The sequence below is a fragment of the Erythranthe guttata genome, chromosome 6, assembly GCF_056151865.1.
Source record: "Erythranthe guttata isolate IM_541 chromosome 6, IM_541, whole genome shotgun sequence".
In the NCBI taxonomy this organism is placed as follows: Eukaryota; Viridiplantae; Streptophyta; class Magnoliopsida; order Lamiales; family Phrymaceae; genus Erythranthe; species Erythranthe guttata.
Window position 1 is genome coordinate 2,297,446 of NC_142538.1, and position 23,072 is coordinate 2,320,517.

Genomic DNA, 23,072 nt, shown 5'->3' on the forward strand with positions numbered 1-23,072 from the left:
GACCGTTATAATTCGGAGCGTCCAGAAGCGGGTCAATACTAGCCTGCCACCGTGTATTTTTGTAGTTAACACGTGGCAGATTTTCATTGGATCAAAATAGTCTCATATTTTAATACGGCAGAAAGAGTCTCTCTCTCTCTCTCTTTCTGTTTCCCTCTCACGATTACACGTTCCATTGATTACCAAGCTTAGTTATTCGCCAGCGAAGAATTAAAAAGGTGAGAAAACCCTAATTTTGTACCTGTCGGGGTTTTAGAGAAGTCGATCGCTGAAACTTTTTTGTTTATTAGGTGAGAAGGGGGAAACTAAATACAGATTCATTTGATTGTTTCGAATTTTGCAGCGTTTTTGGTCTGTGCTTTGTGTATCATGCTTATTTTTCGATATTTTTTATGGCTTTATGGATTGATGTTTTGATTCGTGCTGTTATCATTCTAGCAATTCGCCGCCGATGATTAATTAAAGCCTGAGTGGTCTTATAAATGGTAATTCATATTTTATCTTCAGTTATGAGTCTTTGGGTACGTTTTTAATATTTTTTATGATCATTTAATGTTGAATCAAAATCGACCATCGATGAATTTGCAGGAGAAAAGGAGAAGATAACAATGAAAATTTGGTTTTCAATATTTACTTTTTGAATGATGATTTCCAGTTGTATTAATAAAAGCAAAAGTGGGTAGCATAATTCGTGTAAAATTCGACTAAATCAATTATGCGTAATTGCTTATCCATATTTCATACTATTTTACGTGCCTGATAAAACAGACTGAATTTTCCGGTGAAAGTTGGTGGTTGAGGACGCTTCAAATGCCTTCAGCGGTGTCGCCTCAGTGGCAAGAGAAGGCTAGTGATTTCTTTCAAACGTCAGGTATTTCTAGTATGTCTTTATCTTCCCAGTGTTCCTTATATGTATACTTTTTTTGCATATCCTTGTCTAGTTGTCTATACAAATGGAGAGGTCGGTCATATACGAATTTTAATCAATAGGGTTCAAGATTAAAGAAGCTGGAAATTCTGCTGGAATATTTGTTGGGGAAGTTGCAAAGGATGCAAAGGTAAATGTTGCTGATGCAGCGGAAAAAGTCGGGTCAGTGGTCAAAAGCCGGTGGGCTATATTCCAGCAGCCATCTACAAGGCATGCAATGCAGGAACGTTTCATTGCAGCTGCAGCAACTACAAGCATGTTCTTAAGGAAGGGATTTTCCGAGACAAAAGAGAAGGTTGTTGTTGGAAAGATAAAAGTTGAAGAGGTAACGAAAACTTGAGCTACTGATATTGGAAGCCCATCCAGGCATAACTTAAAAGATGAAATTGATGGTCTGACTTGTTTTTCTTACTATGTGTTGCTGGTTTTGGTCAGCTAACTTACTGGATTCACTGTCATTATGTGCTAAATTCTATCTAAACGTGTAACTGTTCAATAAGATAGGTAGTGCATGTTGATGATTCTTGCAAGGAATATAAAGATGTGTACTGAATTTACTTGTCACGTGATGATAGCTGTATCATTGTTTCTTGATTTGATTATTGTAAAATATGGTTTCTCTGTTGGTAAGTATTAAAAGTATGCTTTAAATGGAAAGCCTTGGTATGTTGCATGGTTATGTTTTGGGAATTCGTATTTACGGGAAACAGTCTAATTAGATTAACCATCTCCTATTTTGGCATGTTGTTGATGATCAAATCTCTGTGACAGGTGGCGAAGATGACAGCTGAAAAAAGCAAGAATCTCCTGACCGACATTGAGCGATGGCAAAAGGTGCTTGAGGCTGTCAAAATCTTAGTGTTATTAATTATTTAAGCGGCAGCTTGCTAATATTATTTTCTTTTTACAATTTCTGTAGGGTGTCGCAAGTACTGATGGTAGGTTTTCTCATTCTTTCGATCATCTTATTCTCGTCTGGTTTCTGTACGAGCCAGTTTGATTCTGTTTTCTTGTATTAATGGTTATTAGAGTATACGCTGGGGCAAACAAATAAGAAGTTGCTTCATTTGTTTCTACACATCTTCCTACTTGCTTTAGAAACGAAAACGTTATTATACATTTTTGGAACTCTATTTTCTGAAAGAATGTATTTAATCGTTTTCGTAGTCTTGTGATATGGGATACACTTTCTCTTAGTATATAGTCACTTTTCTTTCTTTCATCACTAGTGTTTGGGATCCCGATCGAGCTTGCCGTCCAACACCAACAGTCTACTACGCCGATTCCAACTATATTGATGAAATGCGCAGATTCGCTCATATTATCAGGTAGCTTTTTTTTCTTAAATGAAAGTGATGAACTGCCCATATGGTTTAATTAATTCATGCTGAGACTCAAGCTTTACGTACCTTTTCGGAATAGGGCTGAACTCCCAGGAGTTGTTCAAGGCACAAGGCGACAAAAAGGTTATTCGGCAATTAGTATCCTTCTATAATCAAGGTATCTTGACAAACTATTCATTAAGTCGGCTCGTACAATTTGATGCATTTCCATTTATGGTGGTGTGCCTTTGTTTGTTTTGGTACCCAGATCCAAATGCATCACTACCAGAGGGTGTAAGCTCAGTTGACATTGCAGCTCTTATTAAGTGTTACATTGCAAGCCTCCCCGAGCCATTAACCACCTTTGAGCTGTTCGATGACATCAGAAATGCTCGTTCCAGCATACATTTAATGAGGAATATTCTCAAGAAACTGCCAACTGTTAACTATATGACTCTGGAACTAATTACTGCACTTTTACTTCGTGTTAGCCAGAAATCTCTTCTTAACAAGGTAGGCCGTGTATACATATATATATTATATATATATGAAGAAGAATTTTAGTTAAGCATGTTTAGATGCTTTCGTACAGATGGATGCTCGAAGCCTGGCAATGGAAATGGCCCCAATTATTATGTGGCAAAAAGACAATAGACCAGAGCACTACAAACAGTTTTGGATTCAACCACCAAAACTCGATTCTAAGGCAAGCTTAGATTCTGTCTCCAACTACACTGGATGGGACATGCTTTCAGGTGATTCATTTCTCACTTCAACCTATCTATTTTTATTTTTATTTTATTATATTTTTCGAGTGTTAAATTATTTTATTTTTCAGAAGACGGAGAAATTAAAGATGCGTCGTCCTCGATTCCACTTGACGATGGGATGCCAGTGGACTTCCATGCTATTGAAGTTATACAGTGTTTGATAGAGCATCACAATGCAGTTTTCACCGATGCAAACGAAACTGTGTGGTGATCGTTGTTTTTTTTCTTCCCATTTCCGATATACTGCACAGATTTGTTTTTAGATTGGTAACTTAATAATATGCTGGAAAGAAGTGTCAGAAATTTCTATTAAAATTTTCGACAGCTGAAGTTTTCTGTCCAGCGATCAGACACAATTAGTGTCGTTTGTAAATCTCTTTGGTCGTAGATTCTGGAATTCATCGACAAAATGGTGACAGGTCTTCATTTGTTTATGTTTGATACTCCATTTTTATGAAGTATCAATGTAATATTTGGTTAAATCATCATTTACAGTCCCTCAAATATATATTTGGTCTCACTTTAGTCCCTCGTCTTTAAAATGTAAAAATATCATCCCTCGTCTACTAAAGTTATCCCAATGTACTCATTTTTCAAAACCAATATTATTAAATAATTGATGTAAAGAGTGAATAATATGTTATATTAGTTTTGTTACTTATGACCGAGTAAAATTATGTTATTATCAAATTAATAATACGTAAATGTCTGATTCAAGATGGATGTTCAATACTTCAATTAATTTCTCATCATATACATTATATTCTATCATAATTTTCTTCATGATACCTCTAAATTAGAGCAAATTTTGAATGTGAACTGTGTAAATATGTACAGTGAAAGAAAATATTATTTCTTCTTTTACAAAAATTACAATTATTTTAGGGGAATATTCCATTTTTTAGATTGAATGTTAAGGGCAGGGTCGCATTGGGATAATTTTAGGAGATGGAGGATGAAATTGATGCATTCTAAAGATAAGGGATTAAAGTGAAACTCAATGTATATTTGAGGGACTTTTTTATTTTTTTTTATTTTTTTTAGATTAAAAAAGTATTTAAGAAAATGGAAAAACAAATTACAAGGCCCCCGAATCAATTTCCTCTCCAATTTCTTGGCGCCTGTTGAATTCTGCTTAATTGGCCTTTGCATCAAATACCTAACCCCCAATCTAAAGAAGAAGAAATAAAATAATTATGGGTGCAAATCTACCCATCAAAGTCCAAAATCAACAGCTCCCACAGTACGTTCAATACCATCAACGCTAATTTCATTGTTTTTTTCTTCTACAAATTGATCAAAGATTTATATCCGGGATTCGCGATCATTTCATCGCAATAATTAGCGCATGGAAAGAAAACAAAATGGGTTGTTGGTGGATAATCCCCACCAAAATCCACCTTGCACTGATGTCGACGAGGGCTTTGTTTCAAGCTCGATTTTTTCCTTGGATCATGTTGGGGAGGTCGTTCTCACTCGTACTTCGGTTGGTTTGTCTTGGAAATTGGTTGATTCTTCCAATAATGTAAGTGATTTCCTGTTTTATCTGTTTATCTTGCTATTTCTTAAACTTGTTTTTTTTTTTTTTTTTTTTTTTTTTTTGGCTTTTACCCCCCTCCTCTTTTGCATGATTGTTGCAGTACATCAATTTTAATCATAATGTTGATTCTGTTTAGTCTTTGTGGGTGTTGTTTGATTAGGAAAATGGGGCTTTTTTTTTAGAGTTTTCGGCATCTCGTTTTACTCGTTAACGATGTCTGTTTGGATAATGATGACATGAGTTTAAACAAAGCAAGAACATGCTACAAGGATTTTAGATAGACCAATCGAGTAACAGTTTGATGCCAAGAGCTGATTGTGTTAGGTGCATTTAGATTTCTCGACACGCGATTCCAAATGATATTTCAACTACGAATGCATTGACAATCGTCGTCTCTTCAAATACTACTGAACTTTGAAATGATTTATTTTTTTATGTCAATTTGTCCCTTATCGAAGTCGGCTTATGTGGACTGCTCTATACCTGCATTTAACATGCTCCATCGGTTAAACACATTTTCTTACGTCTACCTTGTGCGAAGATGAATTCAATAAGTTTTCTGTACATTACACCAGGAAGAGGATAAACTGTCTTGTTTGGGGTTGAAATTGGTTTCCGATAATGAAATGGAGGTTAGTTTTACCGACGTCTATGCTGTTAACTTCATTGGCTGGGGTTTGGTACATGAATATGGTCTTACCATCGCCGAAGGATCTACTTTTGGTCATTCTTCTGAGGTGATGCATTTTTACTAATTTATGCCTCCACAAAATTCTTATATCATTCCGCAGTTACATTCCAATTATACGGTATTTTCTCTTTACTTCAACAGATGTATCGGTTTACGGTGCATGCTATCCACAAATCAAGCACCAAAAGGTCTCTTTGGACCCCGTCAGTTTACACTTTTGGTAATAAGGATTTGGAGATCTGTACGACTTGGGTTAATCGGATTAATGATTATCTAAACGTGCTCGCTAGGAGACCTAAAAATCTTCTGGTATTGTTTCAACACACTGTCACCATCTCATTTATTCTTTTGTTGGGTTTTTTTTTTATTTTTTTATTTGAGACCTGACTCTGTAGTTGATTAGGTTTTTGTTCATCCGAAGAGTGGGAAAGGACATGGATGTAGAATATGGGAAGCAGTAGCTCCGATTTTTTTTCAGGCCAAAGTAAGAACAAAGGTAAATTTGCATTTCACTTGAATATTCCGTGTTTTAGATGGCTTGGTTATTTACCCTTTTCGGTATGATTAATCACGAACACTAGTTCGTCTTAAGTTACTGAACTGGCTATCCTCTTCTTTCTCATACATTTAGCTTTTTACAGGTGATAGTAACAGAGAGGGCCGGGCATGCACGTGATGTTTTGGCCTCAATGGCAAATAGGGATCTTAGTTTATATGACGGAGTTATAGCTGTTGTAAGTAATTTCACTCTTTTACTCGTGCATTTTTCTAGTTTCAATCTTTACCGAACATGGGTTGTTTTCTAAATGTTTCATCTTATATTAATTGGTCTAATTTCTTGGCATCTTATTTATTCTACGATTTATTCTGTTTCGGTGTTTTACTAGGGCGGTGATGGATTTTTCAATGAAATTCTAAACGGGCTTCTCTTGTCAAGGCATAAAGCTCCATATCCACCAGCTCCTGAAGATTCGATGCACCCCGTTGAGGGTGAGTCGGAATTTTCAATTCATAATGTTGAGAGAACCGTTTTAGAGCCATGTGATTATAATCAAGACGAGTCTCCTCTTCTCACAGGCTCTGAACATGTTGCACCTCAACCAATAAATCGTGGTACGTTAATAGAAAAAATGTCCGCACGTCTACTTTGTCTTATAAAATTTTACAAAAGATTCTTGTCATGAATGCATTAGTGTGTCCTTGTCATGAATGCTTTCTCTTGTTTTTTTTTTATATTGCAGAGCAACAGCAACAGCAAGAATTTCCTTTTCCCAATGAAATGTTCCGATTTGGTATTATCCCGGCTGGATCAACTGATGCCATTGTCATCTGGTATCTTATCCGTTATCTTCTTTTAATTACTCTTTTAATTTTAGGGCACATGATAACTTGCCGTAGTTTTGTATCTTAACTTAGTTTACAGAGGGTTTGATTATATGAACCTCTGGAGTATCATGAGTGTAGAAAGATCCATATCATCCTATTCGTGTGTTGTATGCATATGATTATTCGTAAAAAAATAATTTAATAACGGTCGTTATGTAACGAACTTGGTTTTATGTTTTGCAGTACAACTGGGGCTCGAGATCCTGTAACTTCGGCATTGCATATTGTACTTGGTAAAAGGGTGCGTCTTGATATAGCTCAAGTTGTAAGATGGAAAGAAACTCATGCATCAAATGAAGAACCTTGCATACGCTACGCTGCTTCTTTTGCGGGGTATTCATTCTTATGCCTATAATTGGTGTTCTCGTGTTTTCTATTTAGTCGTGGTGTTTCAAAACCTTGTCACAAAATTACCGATTTTACCATGAAATGTGTTAACTTTTTCTTGAAAAATTATTAGGTATGGGTTTTATGGAGATGTGATTACGGAGAGTGAGAAGTACCGTTGGATGGGACCCAAGCGGTACGACTATGCCGGGACAAAGGTTTTCCTTCAGCATAAGTATGGATTTCATAACCTTGTCATTAGAATCATTGCTTAAATTAAATAGCATAGTTTATCTTTGTTTTACTACTGCCATTAATGCAATTTCAAGGTCGTACGAGGCAGAAGTGAATTATGTTGAAGTTGAATCAGAAAAAGGCAGCTCGATTCCCGAAACAGACCCTCAAGTGAGTAGTACTGGGATTTGGTGTCTTCCTAGGAAGCGCGGTCGAGAGAGCTGCCATGCTGACTGTGCGGTGTGCAATTCGAAATCCAACGGCTCAACAAATTTAAAAGGGCTGAAATGGTCAAAGTCAAAGGGACGTTTTCTTAGTGTGGGTGCAGCCGTAATATCGTGCCGGAATGAAAAGGCACCCGATGGTTTAGTAGCTGATGCTCATCTTTCCGATGGTTTCTTGCATCTCATTTTAGTCAAAGACTGCCCTCACCCTCTCTATTTACTGTACTTTCTCTTTCTCTTTCTCTCCCTCTTCCTCCCTCTGTCTCTCTCTCTCTCTCACACACACACTTGACAAATGTTCGATTTCACGTGCAGGCATCTTATTCAGCTGGCGAGGAGAGGGGGGGACCCACTGGATTTCAAATTCGTCGAACACCATAAAGTATATATATTTTCTTGATTTTTTTTTTTTTTTTTTTTTTTTTTTTTTGTGTTTATTTATCTATTGTAGCTAATTAAACATGTGTATACATATGCATGCTGACCCTTTTTTCGTGCTCGTTCATCCAGACTCCGGCTTTTACATTCAAATCTTCTGGGAAGGAAGGTGTGTGGAATGTTGACGGTGAGCCTTTTCTAGCGCATAAGTTATCGGCACAAGTATTCCGAGGCCTTGTGAGCTTGTTTGCCACTGGTCCCGAGGCATAGGGGTAATTACACAAATGTGGATATAAATTATTTTTGCACCCTCACAAATGAGAACAATCATAATTGTTCGTATGATGAGTTTGACACGTTGGAAGATTTTTTTCGCAAGAACCCGTTGGAGCACTCGTCACTGCGAAGCATCATAACCGATTGTAGATTAGTTCGGTTTTATGGAAGAGGAAGTTGAAGTTTTGGTTTGATTGGGACATTTCGTCGAACAGTCGGAGCTAATTGCCTCGGAAAAAAACGATTGCTTCGGGTTTTATACTTGCTACACTTCAGAAGCGATAGATACATACATTTCCTCTGTATTAATGTGCTATTAAACAATCATCTTTTATCGATATTACGTTTTGTGTCGTTGAATATTTGTATGTATATATATGTATTTGCATACTTGTAAAAAAAAATTACCAATTAAGATATATGAGATTTATATTTTCTGGATAGCAAAAGTCAAAAATATTATTTCAGATAGAAACAAGACCCTCGGACAAAGATTAATGATTGAATGATAAAAGTCAACATAACATGTTCACTTCATTACCTACAATTATTTCTTTATAAATTATAAATAATTATAATACACAACCGATAATTACACAACAACCCATAGAAAAAGACTGAATAAAACAGCACATAATAAACAAACAAAACAACAAAACTTCATCTTCATTAAAAATCAACCTACGACTTTTTAAATTATGAATACTGTATTAAATTTAATTTCAAGAAAAGAATATCTTGGTATATATGCCTTTGAACTGGATGAGTGAATGTATTAGGGCAGCTTTTCTTTCATTTTTTTTTTATTATTATTTTTATTTTTTATTTTTTGGCTCCAAACGTGTAAGAATAGTGGTAATGGTGGAAATGTGGCACACATGAATAAAACTGTTAACCTACTTCCTCAGAAAAAATCCAGTCTTTGAAATTTTGCTACACATTTCTTGATTTACTTAAAAAAGATTTGTTTCTAGGGTTTATTTATTTTTGATAGCAAAAGATGAGTCTTTGTGCTTGCAATCATACACTATAGTTCAAGAAAATATTATCCCAAGAAGCAGCTGCGAAAAGATTGGTATGTAACTTTGTCTCTATTTCGTTGAGAATTTATTTTTATTTTTATTTTGAATTATAAGATTTCTGGTTCTATTTAAGGTTCAGTTTCATTAGCTTTCTTTCAATTGATTAAGCAGTTGAAGAATGAAGCTACAGACTTATTTGTTTATGCTGTTGCAGATTGTTAGGTTGTGAAAAATAGAATTGATGTAAATAAAAAAAATGGGGGAGAAATTTAGTAGCAAAGTTGAAGGGCTGCCACCACCGCCGTACACGGCGGTGGGATTAGCTGTAAGTGGTAGTGAAAAGAGCAAAACTATTATCAAATGGGCTCTGGAAAAATTTGTTCCAGAAGGACTTGTTCATTTCAAGCTGCTCCACGTTCGCCCCGTTGTTTCTCGAATTCCGACTCCTAGTAAGTTTCTTCATTCTCCAAAAAAAAATAAAAATCCAAGAATTTGTTACTTATCTCATGATTCTTGACTGTGTTGTGGTTATTCGAGATTAATTTTACTCGATTTTGCTTGTCACAGTGGGGAACTACATCCAGATTTCTCAAGTTCGTGATGACGTGGCAGCTGCATTCAGAAAGGAAATCCAGAGTCAAGTGTCCGAAAAGCTTCTCCGTTTTAAGAAAATGTTTGACCAAAAACGGGTAGAAATAAAGGCGGATTCATTCTTGAAAATTTGCCGTTTTCGAATTTTTTGGCTTATGTATTCGATTTTTTTTTTTTTTTTACGTGCAGGTTCATGTGGAAATCGTACAAATAGAATACAACGACGTTGTAACTGCAATATCTGCAAATATTCAAAAACATAGGATCGATAGACTCGTTATCGGTACTTCATCTCGCAGTATTTTCTCAAGGTATAATGCCCATGGATCGCTTTTTTTTTTTTATAATGTATATTGAAATAAACGTTATTTTTTATTCTTTTTTAGGACACGTACATTGTCATCAAAAATATCGGAATCATGTCCGAGTTTCTGCACTGTATATGTTGTCTCCAAAGGGAAACTATCATCGTTAAGGCCTTCCGATTCGGAAGGAAACATAAGCTTTAGAGATGACAGTAGCGAAACAACTTGTTCGAGTTCCGATAATAATTCTTCAAGCTATACTTCTAGCTCAAGAACAGGTATATATATATATATATATATATATATATATATTATTTTGTAAAAAGAATCTTTCACTTTCTATTTCAAGAAAATGTCGTTTATGTATAACTCAGATTGTACAACGGACCAAGATTCATTCGCGCATTTCCGAACAGCTTCACTGCCGGTGCAGCGATTTCAAGCTCTTTCGAACATGAACCAGACCCTCCATAAAAAAATGCCTTCAACTGTGATCGCACCACCGCATTCAAGAAATTTAACGCTCGATAATGTCGCGGATAATATTCCCAGTGGCTCAGATGTAATTTACTACACAACTGCCAAGAACTTCAATAGTTTCACAAGCTCGTCTGCAGATAATAATAATAATCCTTCGTCTGATCAAGCTTCGACTTCCGATAATACCCCTACCAAGAATCAGGTACCGTTTTATTTTAGAAGAAAAAGAAGAACACGTAGAAAGGTGTTACGATACGTTTATTTTAAGTTTTAGCCCTTGTTTATTTTGGCAGGCTGACGTAAATTTCGAGCTTGAAAAAATGAGAGTCGAACTGAGACATATTCGAGGAATGTATGCAATGGCTCAAGGCGAAGCGATTGATACTTCTAGGAAGGTAAAAGTCTTTGCATTTATAACAAATGTTTTCATGTTAAAAATATTAATTTTCTTGTTTTGTTCTTCAGTTAAGTGAACTTCAAAAACGTCGTTTGGAAGAGGAAACTAATCTCAGACAGATAAGTTTCAAAGAGGAAGAAGCTAAAGAGTTGGCCGATAAGGAGAAAACGAGATACGAAGATGCTAGAAGAGAAGCTGAATTTGTCAATGAATGTGCCGAAAGAGAAGCCGAAGAAAGAAGAGATGCCGAAATATGGGCAGCCCGCGAAACCAAAGAAAAGGAAGATCTCGAAAATGCCCTCAACGGATCTTCAAGTCACTACCGTAAGTTCACGTGGGAAGAAATCATCGATGCGACTTCGTCTTTTTCCGGTGACCGTAAAATCGGAATGGGAGCGTACGGCACTGTGTATAGAAGCACCTTTCACCACACAACCGCCGCTGTAAAAATCCTCCATTCTAAGGATGCAGGCAGAAATAAGCAATTTCAGCAGGAGGTTATAAGTTATAACTTATAAAGATTCCATTTTTACTTTTCATTTCTTTTCGATTTTCGATTTTCGATTCGATTATCTGATTTATATATATATTCTAATTTCTTTTACTGATTTTATAGGTGGATATATTGAGCAAAATTCGCCATCCCCATTTGCTGATTCTTATCGGTGCATGCATAGACCATAGCTGCCTTGTATACGAGTTTATGGAAAACGGTAGCCTCGAAGATAGACTGATTCGAGAAACGAACAAAAAAAACGCCCCACCACTACTATGGTTCGATCGATTTAGAATTGCATGGGAAGTGGCTTCAGCACTTTCCTTTCTACACAACGCAAAGCCGAAAGGTATCATACACCGTGACTTAAAACCAGCAAACATACTGCTCGATATTAACAACGTGAGCAAAATCGGAGATGTTGGACTTTCGACGGTGGTGAACAAAGATTCCATTTCGGTATCCGGTCTAGTGGGTACCCTTAGCTATATTGACCCCGAGTACCAAAGGACAGGGGTCGTGGCCCCCGAGTCGGATGTTTATGCTTTCGGGATGGTTGTTTTGCAACTTATTACGGGGAAACCGGCTATAGCGTTGACTCTTAAAGTGGAAACGGCTGTGGCTAACGATCGGTTAACGGAGTTATTAGATAAAAATGGTGGTGATTGGCCGATTGAAGAAACGAAGGAATTAGCTCTAATGGCGTTGAAGTGCACTGAACTTAGACGAACTGATAGGCCCGAGATGAAAGGTGAAGTCTTGCCCGTTTTGGAGAGGTTGAAGGATTTTGCTGAGGAAACTCGAAACGTGGCTCTCGTTTCTGCCCCTAAACAGTTTATTTGTCCCATCAGCAATGTAAGAATTTATTTATTCGTCATTTGCCGATTCTATTTTGGATGAAATTTTGAATGTCTATGCATTTGTAGGTGGTAATGAGTGACCCGTGTGTGGCTGGTGATGGATATACGTACGATCGAGGGGCGATAGAGGAGTGGATTAAGGCGAAAGATACGTCTCCGGTCACTGATTTACAATTGCCACATAAATACTTAATTCCTAATTACACCCTTCTTTCAGCTATTATGGAGTGGAAGTCTGAACAATCGACGTAAACTTTTTCGTGTATTTTGTTTCGAGCAATTTGTGAGGTCTGTAAATGAAGAATTGTCTGGTGTAATTGCCAATGGTATATCTATATATTTTAAGTTGGATTCATATACAAAAAATTAAACTTAAATTGTTGGGATTTTTCTTAAAAAGAAAAATCCCTCCAAAAAGAGGCGTATGCTGCTAGAATTGCAGCGAGCACACGGTATTCTTTAGTAAAAGGCGAAAGAATAGTTCGCTATGTGCTCACTGCGCAGCTGCGTGATTTTCCACAGTGAGGCAGGACTTCATTTTATACAGAAACTCTTCAGTCAAGTTATTTGTTTTCTTCGATGTGGGACATCACCCAGCCTACAATAATTATTTTATTAGTGTAATCTCTAACTGATGATTGCAAAATCAAACTGGTTTGCATAATATGAGAAGAGTCTTGTATTTGAACTCGAGTTAGAGAATAAATGATGAACTCTTCAATTAACTACTAATTCTTGAATAAACTCAATTAGTAGTTGTCTAATTATTGTTTCTTTCAAATGTCACAATCATATTGTATTTAATTACAATTTGTTTAATTTATCAAATGAAATTAATTTACAATTTTTTTTTATATAATTTAATTTATTAATTAATTAAGATATAATTTAATTAAATTTAAACTAGGATTGGGAGCGGCCGCGCGAACGCAGGCCCCCACTGGCACAAATTATGACGTAGGTTCGACCATTTGACCTTAGAAACTGTTCATATGATGAGTTTGACACGTCGGAAGTTTTTTTCGCAAGAACCCATTGGAGCACTCGTCACTGGCGAATCATCAAAATGCGATTGTAGATAGTTCGGTTTTACGGAAGAGGAAATTGAAGTTTAGGTTTGATTGGGACATTTCATCGAACACTTCACAGTCGGAGCTAATTGCCTCCAAAAAAAAGAATTGCTTCGGGTTTATACTTGCTAGTTGCTGTATACACTTGTGAAGCGATAGATATATTTCCTTTGAGTTAATGAAGCGATAGATATATCAACTTTTATCGATATTACATTTTGTGTCGATGAATATTTGTATGTATATATATGTATGTGCATATATAGGCCAATTTTGTGAATTAAGCTCAGCAATTGTTATTTTACAGTTTGTACTCGTTTTAACTCAAAATTAGACAACTAAGCATCATTCTATAAATTTAAAAAGAACAAATAAATAATTAGCACTTTGACTGGGTCAATGTATTTAAAAAAGAAACAAAAGATCCTCCGACAATTATTTCTTACCAATACTCCAAACTTATTTAATTAACTCATTTAATAAACACACAAAACAACAAAGACTTCATCTTCACAAAAAAGTCAACCTACGACTTTTGAAATGTGAATACTATATATATAAATAAAATAAAATAAATTTCAAGAAAATAACTGGATGAGTGAATGTGTTAAGGAACAGCTTTCATTTTATTTATTTATTTATTTTTATTTTATTTTATTTTATTTGCTCCAAACGTGTGAGAGTAGTGCTTATGGTGGAAATGTGCCACACATGAATAAAACTGTTAACAGCAGAAAAAAAAAAATCCAGTCTTTGAAATGTTTCCAAGGGTTATTTTGAAGGCAAAAGACGAGTCTTTTTGCTTCCAATCATACACTACACTTCAAGAAATTTCAAGGTTTGTATGTAACTTTTCTTTTATTTTATTTCTATTTATTTATTGTCAAAGAATTGTAAGATTTCTTGTTCTATTTTAAAGTTCAAGAAATTGCTAGCTGTATCTCTCTCTCTCTCTCTGTATTGTATCTTGGGATTGTTTAGTTTTTCATAAGCTTTCTTTTAATTGATTAAACAATTGAAGAATGAAGCTTTAGATTTTGTTTATGCTGTTGCAGATTGTTAATTAGGTTGTGAAAAAATAGAATTGATGTGAATAAAAAAAAATGGGGGAGAAATTTAGTGGCAAAGTTGAAGGGCTGCCACCACCGCCGTACACGGCGGTGGGATTAGCTATAAGTGGAAGTGAAAAGAGCAAAACTATTATCAAATGGGCTCTCGAAAAATTTGTTCCAGAAGGAGTTGTCCATTTCAAGCTGCTCCACGTTCGCCCCGTTGTTTCTAGAATCCCGACTCCTAGTAAGTTTCGTCGTTTCTCCCGAAAACAAAAAATTCCGAGACCTTATTGCTTATCTCATGATTCTTGATTGTGTTTTGGTCATTCGAGATTAATTTTACTCGATTTTGCTTGTTACAGTGGGGAACAGCATACAGATTTCTCAAGTTCATGATGATGTGGCAGCTGCATTCAGAAAGGAAATCCAGAGCCTAGTGTCCGAAAAGCTTCTCCCTCATAAGAACATGTTTGAAGAAAAAAGGGTAAAAGAAAATGTGGATTCATTCTTGAAAATTTGCCGTTTTCCTGTTTTTTTTTTTTTTGCTTATATATTCGATTTTTTTTTTTATTTTACGTGCAGGTACATGTGGAAATCGTACAAATAGAATGCAACGACGTTGTAACTGCAATATCTGCAAATATTCACAAACATAAGATCAATAGACTAATTATCGGTGCTTCATCTCGCAGTATTTTCTCAAGGTATAATGCCGATGAGTCACATTTTTATTTAATGTATATTGAAATAAATATTAATTTTTTTATTCTTTTTAGGACACGTACATTGTCATTAAAAATATCGGAATCATGTCCGAGTTTCTGCACTGTATATGTTGTCTACAAAGGGAAACTATCATCGTTAAGGCCTTCCGATTCGGAAGGAAACATAAGCTTTAGAGACGACAGTAGCGAAACAACTTGTTCGAGTTCCGATAATAATTCTTCAAGCTATACTTCTAGCTCAAGAACAGGTATATATAATATATATACATACATATACATAATATATTTATATTATTTTGTTAAAGAATCTCTTTCACTTTCTATTTCAAGAAAATGTCGGTTATGTGTACTCAGATTGTACAACGGACCAAGATTCAGTCGCGCATTTCCGATCAGCTTCACTGCCATTGCCATTGCAGCGATTTCAAGCTCTTTCGAACATAAACCAGACCCTCCATAAAAAAATGCCTTCAACTGTGATCGCACCACCGCATTCAAGAAATTTAACGCTCGATAATGTCGCAGATAATTTTCCCATTGGCTCAGATGTAAATTACTACACAACTGCCAAGAACAACTTTAATAGTTTCACAAGCTCGTCTGCAGATGATAATAATCCTTCGTCTGATCAAGCTTCAACTTCCGATAATACCCCTACCAAGAATCAGGTACCGTTTTATTTTATAAAAAAATGTGTAGGAAGGTGTTACTATACATTTTTTTTAGTTTTAGCCCTTGTTTATTTTGGCAGGCTGACGTAAATTTCGAGCTTGAAAAAATGAGAGTCGAACTGAGACATATTCGTGGAATGTATGCAATGGCTCAAGGCGAAGCGATTGATACTTCTAGGAAGGTAAAAGTCTTTGCATTTATAACAAATGTTACTTATTTTTTTCTTGTTAAAAACAATATTAATTTTCTTGTTTTATTTTTCAGTTAAGTGGACTTCAAAAACGTCGTTTGGAAGAGGAAACTAATCTCAGACAGATAAGTTTCAAAGAGAAAGAAGCCAAAGAGTTGGCCAATAAGGAGAAAACGAGATACGAAGATGCTAAAAAAGAAGCGGAATTTGTCAACGAATGTGCCGAAAGAGAAGCCGAAGACAGAAGAGATGCCGAAATATGGGCAGCCCGCGAAACCAAAGAAAAGGAAAATCTTGAAAATGCCCTCAACGGATCTTTAAATCAATACCGTAATTTCACGTGGGAAGAAATCGTAGATGCAACTTCATCTTTTTCCGATGACCGTAAAATCGGAATGGGAGCTTACGGCACTGTGTATAGGAGCACCTTTCACTACACAACCGCCGCTGTAAAAGTCCTCCATTCGAAGGACGCGAGCAGAAATAAGCAATTTCAGCAGGAGGTTATAAGTTATAACTTATAAAGATTCCATTTTTACTTTTCCTTTCGTTTTGATTTTTGATTTTCTGATATATATAGTATAATTTCTTTTACTGGTTTTATAGCTGGATGTATTGAGCAAAATTCGCCATCCGCATTTGCTGATTCTTATCGGTGCATGTATAGACCACAGTTGCCTTGTATACGAGTTTATGGAAAACGGTAGCCTCGAAGATAGACTGATTCGAAAAAAGAACAAAAAAAACACTCCACCGTTACTATGGTTCGATCGATTCAGAATTGCATGGGAAGTGGCTTCAGCACTTTCCTTTCTACACAGCGCAAAGCCGAAAGGTATCGTACACCGTGACTTAAAACCAGCAAACATACTGCTCGATATTAACAACGTGAGCAAAATCGGAGATGTCGGACTTTCGACGGTTGTCAACAAAGATTCCATTTCGGTATCCGGTCTAGTGGGTACCCTTAGCTATATTGACCCCGAGTACCAAAGGACGGGGGTCGTGGCCCCCGAGTCGGATGTTTATGCTTTCGGGATGGTTGTTTTGCAACTTATTACGGGAAAACCGGCTATAGCGTTGACTCATAAAGTGGAAACGGCAGTGGCTAATGATCGGTTAACGGAGTTATTAGATAAAAGGGGCGGTGATTGGCCGATCGAAGAAACGAAGGTTTTAGCTCTAATGGCGTTGAAGTGCACCGAACTTAGACGAATTGATAGACCCAAGATGAAAGGTGAAGTCTTGCCGGTTTTGGAGAGGTTGAAGGATTTTGCTGAGAAAGCTCCAAACTTGGCTCTCGTTTCTGCTCCTACACAGTTTATTTGTCCCATCAGCAATGTAAGAATTTATTTCATTATGTATTCGTTATTTTACGATTTTATTTAGGATGAAATTGTTGTATGTTTATGTACGTCTTTGTAGGTTGTAATGAGTGACCCGTGTGTGGCTGGTGATGGATATACGTACGATCGAGGGGCGATAGAGAAGTGGATTAAGGTGAAAGATACGTCTCCGGTCACTGATTTACAATTGCCACATAAACACTTAATTCCTAACTACACCCTTCTTTCGGCTATTATGGAGTGGAAGTCTTGAACAATCGACGTAAATTTTTTCGTGTATTTTGTTTCGAGCAATTTGTGAGGTCTGTAAATGAAGAATTTTGTCTGGTGTAATTACCAATTTGTATATCTATATATTAATTTGGATTATATAAAAATTAAACTTAAATTGTTATATATTTTAAGTTGGATTCATATACAAAAAATTAAACTTAAATTGTTGGGGTTTTTCTTAATAGAAAAAACCCTCCAAAAAGAGGCGTATGCTGCTTGAATTGCAGCGAGCGCACGGTATTCTTTAGTAAAAGGCGAAAGAATAGTTCGCTATGTGCTCACTGCGCAGCTGCGTGATTTGCAACAGTGAGGCAGGACTTCATTTTATACAGAAACTCTTCAGTCAAGTTATTTGTTTTCTTCGATGTGGGACAATACCCAGCCTACAATAATAATTTTACTAGTGTAAATCTCCAACTTGGCTATTTGCTATTTCACATAAGTCGTTCGAAATTTATAATTCGACTTCGTGCTTGGGCAATTTGTAGCACGTTTAAGTAATTGTAAGATTATTCAATAACCCATTCTTCTGAGTGTGAACTGGTTTGCAAAATATGAGAAGAGTCTTGTATTTGAACTCCACTGATGAATTTTTCAATTAACTACTAATTCTTGAATAAATTCAATTACTAGTTTATCTATTTACTGATTCTTTCAAATGAATGTACAATAAAATTGCTTTGAAAGAATATGAATTAATTTAATAATAATCTTAATTCAAGTTGTTTAAAAAATGAAATTTAATTTAGAACTATATTTTATTATTTAATTAGTGGTTACCTAATCACTGTTTGCCTCAACTGAATGCTTAATAAAATAATATGAAATAACAATTGGCTAAATAAAATGAGAACTTAATTATCACTTTTGTATTATTAAATTATTAATAAAATAATAAAATTAAAAATTAAAACTAGGGTTTGGAGGGGGCCGCGCGAACGCAGGCCCCCACTGGCACAAATTATGACGTAGGCTCGACCACTTGGATCGACCTTAGGCGGGCGCCCCTCCAAAGTGCAATGGAGGTCACATGCCTAGGCCATGGTCCTTCTTGATCGACCATTGACCCCGTCCAGGTAAGTGCTTTTTACTGTGCCCTTACCTCTACTTATATACTAACTCACAACCCTCCCTAGCAACATATTTTTCCGATGTGGGATTTTTAACCCTCCAAATAAAGGCAGCAAACTCCTATTTCAATTCTCTCAATACACTGGCTTTCTTATTTCCACAATAACAAAATTTACTTACCAATATACACTCAATGATCAATTCAAGCTAACCAAGTATATAGTTTATTGAAAAAAAAACAATTGGTAAAAAAATTAAATTAAATAAATTATCTTCAATTATATTATATATATAAATAAATGAATGAAATTTGCTGTCTTTAAAAATTAGAGGAGTAGCAAAGCAGCATTGACTTTTTATCTGTGTCATGTGCTGTGTTGTACTGTACATAGAACCTACGCTAGTTCTCGATCGAGTTTTCCGGAATTAAATATGTCTGACGTATTTTTTTATATTTCAGACATGGCCTCAACTAGTTGACAAGTTTCTAAATTCAGGTTCTTTTGATAGAATATACTCTAAACAAATATGCTAATTAGTGCTGAGAAACGATAATCGATAAGACATGCGAGCAACTAAGCAATGATCACACGGAGATTAGGCATTAATTAAACTAATGTTTAATCATCTGTAAGTATAACGGTTTTTTTGACTCAGGCACACACGCGTAAAAGTCAAAACGGCAGATATCCAGCCAGACGAATTATGTTTTAGTATTTAACTAATTCGATCCCCACGTTTTGACATCCTTTCACATAATGTATGTAAATGCATGCAACTCCTACAACACCATCGCATTATCGAGCAATTAATTATTCTTCTTTACTCGGACGTTTTTTGTAGCTGTTTGAAAATATAATCTAAGGCTTTTTAAAGAGCAGGTACGTTGTTTTTCGTTTTTCTTGAAAACTCGGAGATGCATTATAATATTTTCGAAATGGGATTCACTAATATATAGTTAGTTCTGTTTATCTGAAATCTTTTTTTTTGTGAAAAAAAAATAAAAGAAGGTGACGGAAGAAACGGAAAACAAGAAAATGTCGAAAGCGGACGATCTCAAGAACAATGGATGCGTGGTTGCATTAGCAATAACTTGCAGCAAGAAAAGCAAATCCGTGATAAAGTGGGCTTCGGAGAATTTAATCCAAGACGAAGGATTCGGACAAGTCTCCTTCAAACTGCTGCACGTTTTCCCGGAGATCACTACAGTTCCTACACCAAGTGAGTTATTTCATTTATTTTTTCGTTGATTCTGTAATAGAATTACCTGTTGCATTCGTCTTAAAAAAACCGTTCTGCGTAGTATATATGTATATACTTTTTGTCTGATTATTCTACTTTCGGAAAGCAAAAGTGGGAAACGGAATTCCGATCGCACAAGTAAGAGATGACGTGGCAGCGGCTTACAGAAAAGAAATCGAATGGCAAACCAACGAAAAGCTTCTGCCTTACCAGAATTACTGCATCAGAAGAAAGGTGGTTTTTTTTTTTTTGTTCCATAATTATTTATTTTCAAAAGAGTAACAAAAATTCCGAAACTGAAATCCGAGCACTACTAATGTAGATTCAAGCAGAAGTTGTAACCATCGAATCGGACGACGTCGTAAATGCAATAGCCGATGAAATCGCTAAATCCAATATCAAGAAACTCGTCATTGGAGCTTCGTCTGCCGGAGGCGTGTTTTCTAGGTATAATTAAACACAATATTATCAATGAAAATAAAATCAAGAAAATATTATCATCAGAAACCTCACTAATAAACATAACAGTTCTTATTGGATGCCTAGAGCACAAACTCTGTCACCGAGAATCTCCGAAACATGCCCCGGCTTTTGCACCGTTTACGTCATTGCTAAAGGCAAACTCGCCTCCATCCGCCCCTCTGATCCAGACGCAAATTCCATCAAACGAGACGAACCCATCGATAACACTGATCGATTCAGCAATTTTTCTTCGAGCTACACGACAAGCTCGCAACCTGGTACGATTTTAATTTTCTTGTCCGAAAATCCTCGTACTAAACAAAATTTTAAGACATTAAAATATATATACATTTTTTTTTTAAATCAGATTGGACGATGCAAATTAGTTCACCGGTTATGTACCCTCAGTTCGTACCACCTTCGCCAACAAGGCAATTCCAACCGGTTTCGCCTATGAATAACAGCCCGATTAATTCAAGAACGAGTTTTAGTGAAAATAAATCTCTGTCTTACTACATTGGAGAACACGAGGATGACGGAAATTCCAGCTCAAGTTTCTCGGATATAACCGATCAGAAGAGCAAAGAATCGAGTTTTACGAGCATGATAACCGACGGCCATTCTTGGACCACCGATCAATCTTCCAGCTTAAATGCTTCCACTGATTTTTCATCCGGAAGTCAGGTAATAAATACGTAACAATACACTACGTAATCATCGTTAATTTTATACATTATTACATGAACATAGTCCTGTTTTTTTTTTGCCAGACTAATATCAACTTTGAGCTGGAACAACTAAGAATGGAACTAAGGCATGCACAAGGAATGTATGCAATGGCACAAAACGAGGCGTTGGACGCGTCTCGTAAGGTACTTTTTTCAAGAACGTAGATTATAAAAGTTTCGATTTTTATATTTTTTTTACGCGGGCTTATTATACATAACGTCTTTTTTTTTAGCTAAACGGTCTTCAGCATCAGCGATTAGAAGAAACGATGAAGCTAAACGAGATGAATCTCAAAGAAGAGGAAGCGAAGGAGTTAGCTGCACAAGAAAAAATCAGATACGAAGCTGCGAAAAAGGAAGCCGAATACGCAAAAGAATGTGCAGATAAAGAAGCTGCACTCAAAGCAGCAGCAGAGAAAAAGGCCACAAGGGATGCTAAAACGAAAGAAAAGCTCGAGAACACTCTAGCGAGCCCCGTTCATCACTATCAAGAATTCACGTGGGAGGAAATTTACTCCGCCACGTCATCACTCTCGAACGACCTCAGAATCGGAATGGGATCGTACGGAACTGTTTACAAGTGCATCTTACGCCACACGAACGCTGCCGTGAAAATCCTCCATTCTATGGCAACTAGCAGAAACAAACAGTTTGAGCAGGAGGTACTGATATAATCCATGCATGCACGCATTAGTATATATATCGAATGATTTACGTAACGATTTTTTTTTTCAGCTCGAGATATTGAGTACGATTCGACATCCGAATTTGCTAACACTTCTTGGAGCATGCCCTACACGTGGTTGTTTAGTGTATGAGTACATGGAAAACGGAAGCCTCGAAGAGAGATTATTCAGAAGAAACAACTCGCCTCCGATTCCTTGGTACGAAAGATACCGTATAGCTCGTGAAGTAGCGTCGGCTTTAATCTTCCTACACAACTCGAAACCTAAGCCGATAATCCACCGTGACCTAAAACCGGCAAACATACTACTCGACCACAACTTCGTCAGCAAAATCGGAGACGTCGGCTTATCCACAATGCTGAACTCAGACACGACGAGCGCGGCAACTATGTACAAAGACACGAGCCCCGTAGGAACCCTTTGTTATATAGATCCAGAGTATCAAAGGACAGGTCTCGTTTCACCGAAATCCGATGTCTATGCGTACGGAATGGTGGTTCTGCAGCTGCTTACTGCGAAACCTGCTATTGCACTTGCTAGGACAGTTGAGATGGCGCTCGATGATGATGACGTGGCGAGGATTTTGGATAAGGAGGCGGGTAGTTGGCCGATAGAGGAGACGAAGGAGCTCGCTGAGCTGGCACTGAGGTGTACTGAGCTTCGGCATAGAGACAGGCCGGATTTGAGGACTCACATTCTGCCTACTTTGGAGAAGTTGAGAATGGTTTCGATGAAAGCTCACGATTTGGCTGTTTTGGGCCCCACGGGCCCGCCTAATCATTTCATATGCCCCTTGCTTAAGGTATGAATAGATTCTTGATTTTTTTAGTGATTTTCCTTTTTTATAAAAAAAAAATATTTTAGTTAATTTATTTAATTTTTGGTTGCAGGATGTGATGAATGATCCTTGTGTGGCTGCTGATGGATATACGTACGATCGAAAAGCGATCGAAGAGTGGCTGAGGGAAAATAACACTTCGCCTGTGACGAACTTGCCTTTGCTTAGCAAGAGTCTTATACCGAACCATTCACTTCTTACAGCAATCATGCAGCAAAAATCAGCATAATAATCTTGTAAACTAATGTTTCGATTTTTTCTGTCTTTGGAATGTGGAGTGGTGTCGTTTTATCGTCTGAAAAATATAGTAAAGTATTTTTCCGTGTTCTTTTTTTTTTAAATTTGTTCGTTTCGGGAGTGTATTATACAATAATGGTTAATTCTCAATTATTGATCACTATATTTGCAGAGAGCATAATTGCTTATTCAATGTTTTTGTTCTGTTTTTTTCTTTTTTCTCGCCATTATTTTCTGAGCATTCGAAGGTTCG

General features: G+C 36.5%; 5 protein-coding genes and 3 non-coding genes across 19 annotated transcripts; 5 read left to right on the forward strand and 3 right to left on the reverse strand.

Annotated features, from left to right (window-relative positions):
• Nucleotides 1-14: 14 nt before the first annotated feature.
• On the forward strand, nucleotides 15-3,527 carry LOC105977538 (small G protein family protein / RhoGAP family protein). 4 transcript variants are annotated; one of them, XM_013002849.2, is made up of 10 exons: nucleotides 15-218; nucleotides 769-871; nucleotides 991-1,253; nucleotides 1,700-1,762; nucleotides 1,848-1,866; nucleotides 2,158-2,256; nucleotides 2,351-2,428; nucleotides 2,519-2,763; nucleotides 2,843-3,005; nucleotides 3,089-3,527. In XM_013002849.2, exons 2-10 carry the CDS (start codon nucleotides 811-813, stop codon nucleotides 3,229-3,231), a joined length of 1,134 nt encoding a protein of 377 aa, XP_012858303.2. In that variant the 5' UTR covers nucleotides 15-218; nucleotides 769-810; the 3' UTR covers nucleotides 3,232-3,527. The 4 variants fall into 4 exon arrangements, with proteins under 4 accessions (XP_012858303.2, XP_012858304.2, XP_088675493.1 ...); XM_013002850.2 differs by having other exon boundaries at nucleotides 104-218; nucleotides 3,092-3,527; XM_088819367.1 differs by having other exon boundaries at nucleotides 149-485.
• Nucleotides 3,528-4,104: 577 nt separating this feature from the next.
• ACD5 (Diacylglycerol kinase family protein) lies at nucleotides 4,105-8,525 on the forward strand. 2 transcript variants are annotated; one of them, XM_088819372.1, is made up of 14 exons: nucleotides 4,110-4,545; nucleotides 5,136-5,297; nucleotides 5,393-5,560; nucleotides 5,655-5,747; nucleotides 5,893-5,985; nucleotides 6,139-6,241; nucleotides 6,329-6,364; nucleotides 6,493-6,583; nucleotides 6,821-6,970; nucleotides 7,098-7,199; nucleotides 7,294-7,644; nucleotides 7,738-7,804; nucleotides 7,933-8,072; nucleotides 8,180-8,525. In XM_088819372.1, exons 1-13 carry the CDS (start codon nucleotides 4,369-4,371, stop codon nucleotides 8,068-8,070), a joined length of 1,731 nt encoding a protein of 576 aa, XP_088675498.1. In that variant the 5' UTR covers nucleotides 4,110-4,368; the 3' UTR covers nucleotides 8,071-8,072; nucleotides 8,180-8,525. The 2 variants fall into 2 exon arrangements, with proteins under 2 accessions (XP_012858756.2, XP_088675498.1); XM_013003302.2 differs by having other exon boundaries at nucleotides 4,105-4,545; nucleotides 6,139-6,364.
• A 130-nt stretch (nucleotides 8,526-8,655) lies between these two features.
• Nucleotides 8,656-12,644, forward strand: LOC105977643 (U-box domain-containing protein 35). 2 transcript variants are annotated; one of them, XM_013002976.2, is made up of 10 exons: nucleotides 8,656-9,151; nucleotides 9,313-9,547; nucleotides 9,666-9,787; nucleotides 9,879-10,000; nucleotides 10,076-10,272; nucleotides 10,369-10,676; nucleotides 10,768-10,869; nucleotides 10,940-11,368; nucleotides 11,488-12,222; nucleotides 12,294-12,644. In XM_013002976.2, the coding sequence occupies exons 2-10, from the start codon at nucleotides 9,355-9,357 to the stop codon at nucleotides 12,477-12,479; spliced, it is 2,394 nt and encodes a 797-aa protein (XP_012858430.2). In that variant the 5' UTR covers nucleotides 8,656-9,151; nucleotides 9,313-9,354; the 3' UTR covers nucleotides 12,480-12,644. The 2 variants fall into 2 exon arrangements, with proteins under 2 accessions (XP_012858430.2, XP_088675497.1); XM_088819371.1 differs by having other exon boundaries at nucleotides 8,696-9,108.
• Nucleotides 9,014-17,622, forward strand: LOC105977644 (U-box domain-containing protein 35). Of its 3 annotated transcripts, none has more exons than XM_088819370.1 (10): nucleotides 9,014-9,151; nucleotides 14,353-14,593; nucleotides 14,712-14,833; nucleotides 14,932-15,053; nucleotides 15,126-15,322; nucleotides 15,405-15,742; nucleotides 15,826-15,927; nucleotides 16,011-16,439; nucleotides 16,543-17,277; nucleotides 17,362-17,622. In XM_088819370.1, the coding sequence occupies exons 2-10, from the start codon at nucleotides 14,401-14,403 to the stop codon at nucleotides 17,533-17,535; spliced, it is 2,412 nt and encodes an 803-aa protein (XP_088675496.1). In that variant the 5' UTR covers nucleotides 9,014-9,151; nucleotides 14,353-14,400; the 3' UTR covers nucleotides 17,536-17,622. The 3 variants fall into 3 exon arrangements, with proteins under 3 accessions (XP_088675496.1, XP_012858431.2, XP_088675495.1); XM_013002977.2 differs by lacking the exon at nucleotides 9,014-9,151 and adding an exon at nucleotides 13,878-14,135 and having other exon boundaries at nucleotides 15,429-15,742; XM_088819369.1 differs by lacking the exon at nucleotides 9,014-9,151 and adding an exon at nucleotides 13,972-14,135.
• On the reverse strand, nucleotides 12,613-12,733 carry LOC148769883 (U5 spliceosomal RNA). Its single transcript, XR_016031935.1, has one exon. It is a non-coding gene; the product is annotated as a U5 spliceosomal RNA (small nuclear RNA).
• Nucleotides 17,623-17,726: 104 nt separating the features above from the next.
• On the reverse strand, nucleotides 17,727-17,846 carry LOC148769884 (U5 spliceosomal RNA). Its single transcript, XR_016031936.1, has one exon. It is a non-coding gene; the product is annotated as a U5 spliceosomal RNA (small nuclear RNA).
• A 632-nt stretch (nucleotides 17,847-18,478) lies between these two features.
• On the reverse strand, nucleotides 18,479-18,639 carry LOC148769885 (U1 spliceosomal RNA). The gene has a single exon (XR_016031933.1). It is a non-coding gene; the product is annotated as a U1 spliceosomal RNA (small nuclear RNA).
• A 530-nt stretch (nucleotides 18,640-19,169) lies between these two features.
• On the forward strand, nucleotides 19,170-23,012 carry LOC105977389 (U-box domain-containing protein 35). 5 transcript variants are annotated; one of them, XM_088819356.1, is made up of 10 exons: nucleotides 19,170-19,507; nucleotides 19,634-19,847; nucleotides 19,975-20,102; nucleotides 20,191-20,315; nucleotides 20,397-20,608; nucleotides 20,698-21,014; nucleotides 21,101-21,202; nucleotides 21,292-21,720; nucleotides 21,794-22,546; nucleotides 22,635-23,012. In XM_088819356.1, exons 2-10 carry the CDS (start codon nucleotides 19,664-19,666, stop codon nucleotides 22,809-22,811), a joined length of 2,427 nt encoding a protein of 808 aa, XP_088675482.1. In that variant the 5' UTR covers nucleotides 19,170-19,507; nucleotides 19,634-19,663; the 3' UTR covers nucleotides 22,812-23,012. The 5 variants fall into 5 exon arrangements, with proteins under 5 accessions (XP_088675482.1, XP_088675484.1, XP_088675485.1 ...); XM_088819358.1 differs by having other exon boundaries at nucleotides 19,369-19,507; nucleotides 19,981-20,102; XM_088819359.1 differs by having other exon boundaries at nucleotides 19,374-19,507; nucleotides 19,637-19,847; nucleotides 19,981-20,102.
• The last annotated feature ends 60 nt before the right edge of the window (nucleotides 23,013-23,072 follow it).

What these genes read in the sequence shown, in the direction of transcription:
- ACD5 (XM_013003302.2), top strand. Translation starts at nt 4,369, where the DNA reads ATGGAAAGAAAACAAAATGGGTTGTTGGTGGATAATCCCCACCAAAAT. An exon ending in TGGTTGATTCTTCCAATAAT is followed by an intron (nt 4,546 to 5,135) that starts GTAAGTGATTTC and finishes ACATTACACCAG; the next exon opens with GAAGAGGATAAACTGTCTTG. An exon ending in AGGCCAAAGTAAGAACAAAG is followed by an intron (nt 5,748 to 5,892) that starts GTAAATTTGCAT and finishes AGCTTTTTACAG; the next exon opens with GTGATAGTAACAGAGAGGGC.
- LOC105977643 (XM_013002976.2), top strand. Translation starts at nt 9,355, where the DNA reads ATGGGGGAGAAATTTAGTAGCAAAGTTGAAGGGCTGCCACCACCGCCG. An exon ending in AAATGTTTGACCAAAAACGG is followed by an intron (nt 9,788 to 9,878) that starts GTAGAAATAAAG and finishes TTTTACGTGCAG; the next exon opens with GTTCATGTGGAAATCGTACA. An exon ending in CGATTGATACTTCTAGGAAG is followed by an intron (nt 10,870 to 10,939) that starts GTAAAAGTCTTT and finishes TTTGTTCTTCAG; the next exon opens with TTAAGTGAACTTCAAAAACG.
- LOC105977644 (XM_088819370.1), top strand. Translation starts at nt 14,401, where the DNA reads ATGGGGGAGAAATTTAGTGGCAAAGTTGAAGGGCTGCCACCACCGCCG. An exon ending in TACTTCTAGCTCAAGAACAG is followed by an intron (nt 15,323 to 15,404) that starts GTATATATAATA and finishes TTCTATTTCAAG; the next exon opens with AAAATGTCGGTTATGTGTAC. An exon ending in ATAAGCAATTTCAGCAGGAG is followed by an intron (nt 16,440 to 16,542) that starts GTTATAAGTTAT and finishes CTGGTTTTATAG; the next exon opens with CTGGATGTATTGAGCAAAAT.
- LOC105977538 (XM_088819367.1), top strand. An exon ending in TGATTTCTTTCAAACGTCAG is followed by an intron (nt 872 to 990) that starts GTATTTCTAGTA and finishes TTTAATCAATAG; the next exon opens with GGTTCAAGATTAAAGAAGCT. An exon ending in TGGATGGGACATGCTTTCAG is followed by an intron (nt 3,006 to 3,088) that starts GTGATTCATTTC and finishes TTTATTTTTCAG; the next exon opens with AAGACGGAGAAATTAAAGAT.
- LOC105977389 (XM_088819356.1), top strand. Translation starts at nt 19,664, where the DNA reads ATGTCGAAAGCGGACGATCTCAAGAACAATGGATGCGTGGTTGCATTA. An exon ending in CACGACAAGCTCGCAACCTG is followed by an intron (nt 20,609 to 20,697) that starts GTACGATTTTAA and finishes TTTTTAAATCAG; the next exon opens with ATTGGACGATGCAAATTAGT. An exon ending in CGTTGGACGCGTCTCGTAAG is followed by an intron (nt 21,203 to 21,291) that starts GTACTTTTTTCA and finishes CTTTTTTTTTAG; the next exon opens with CTAAACGGTCTTCAGCATCA.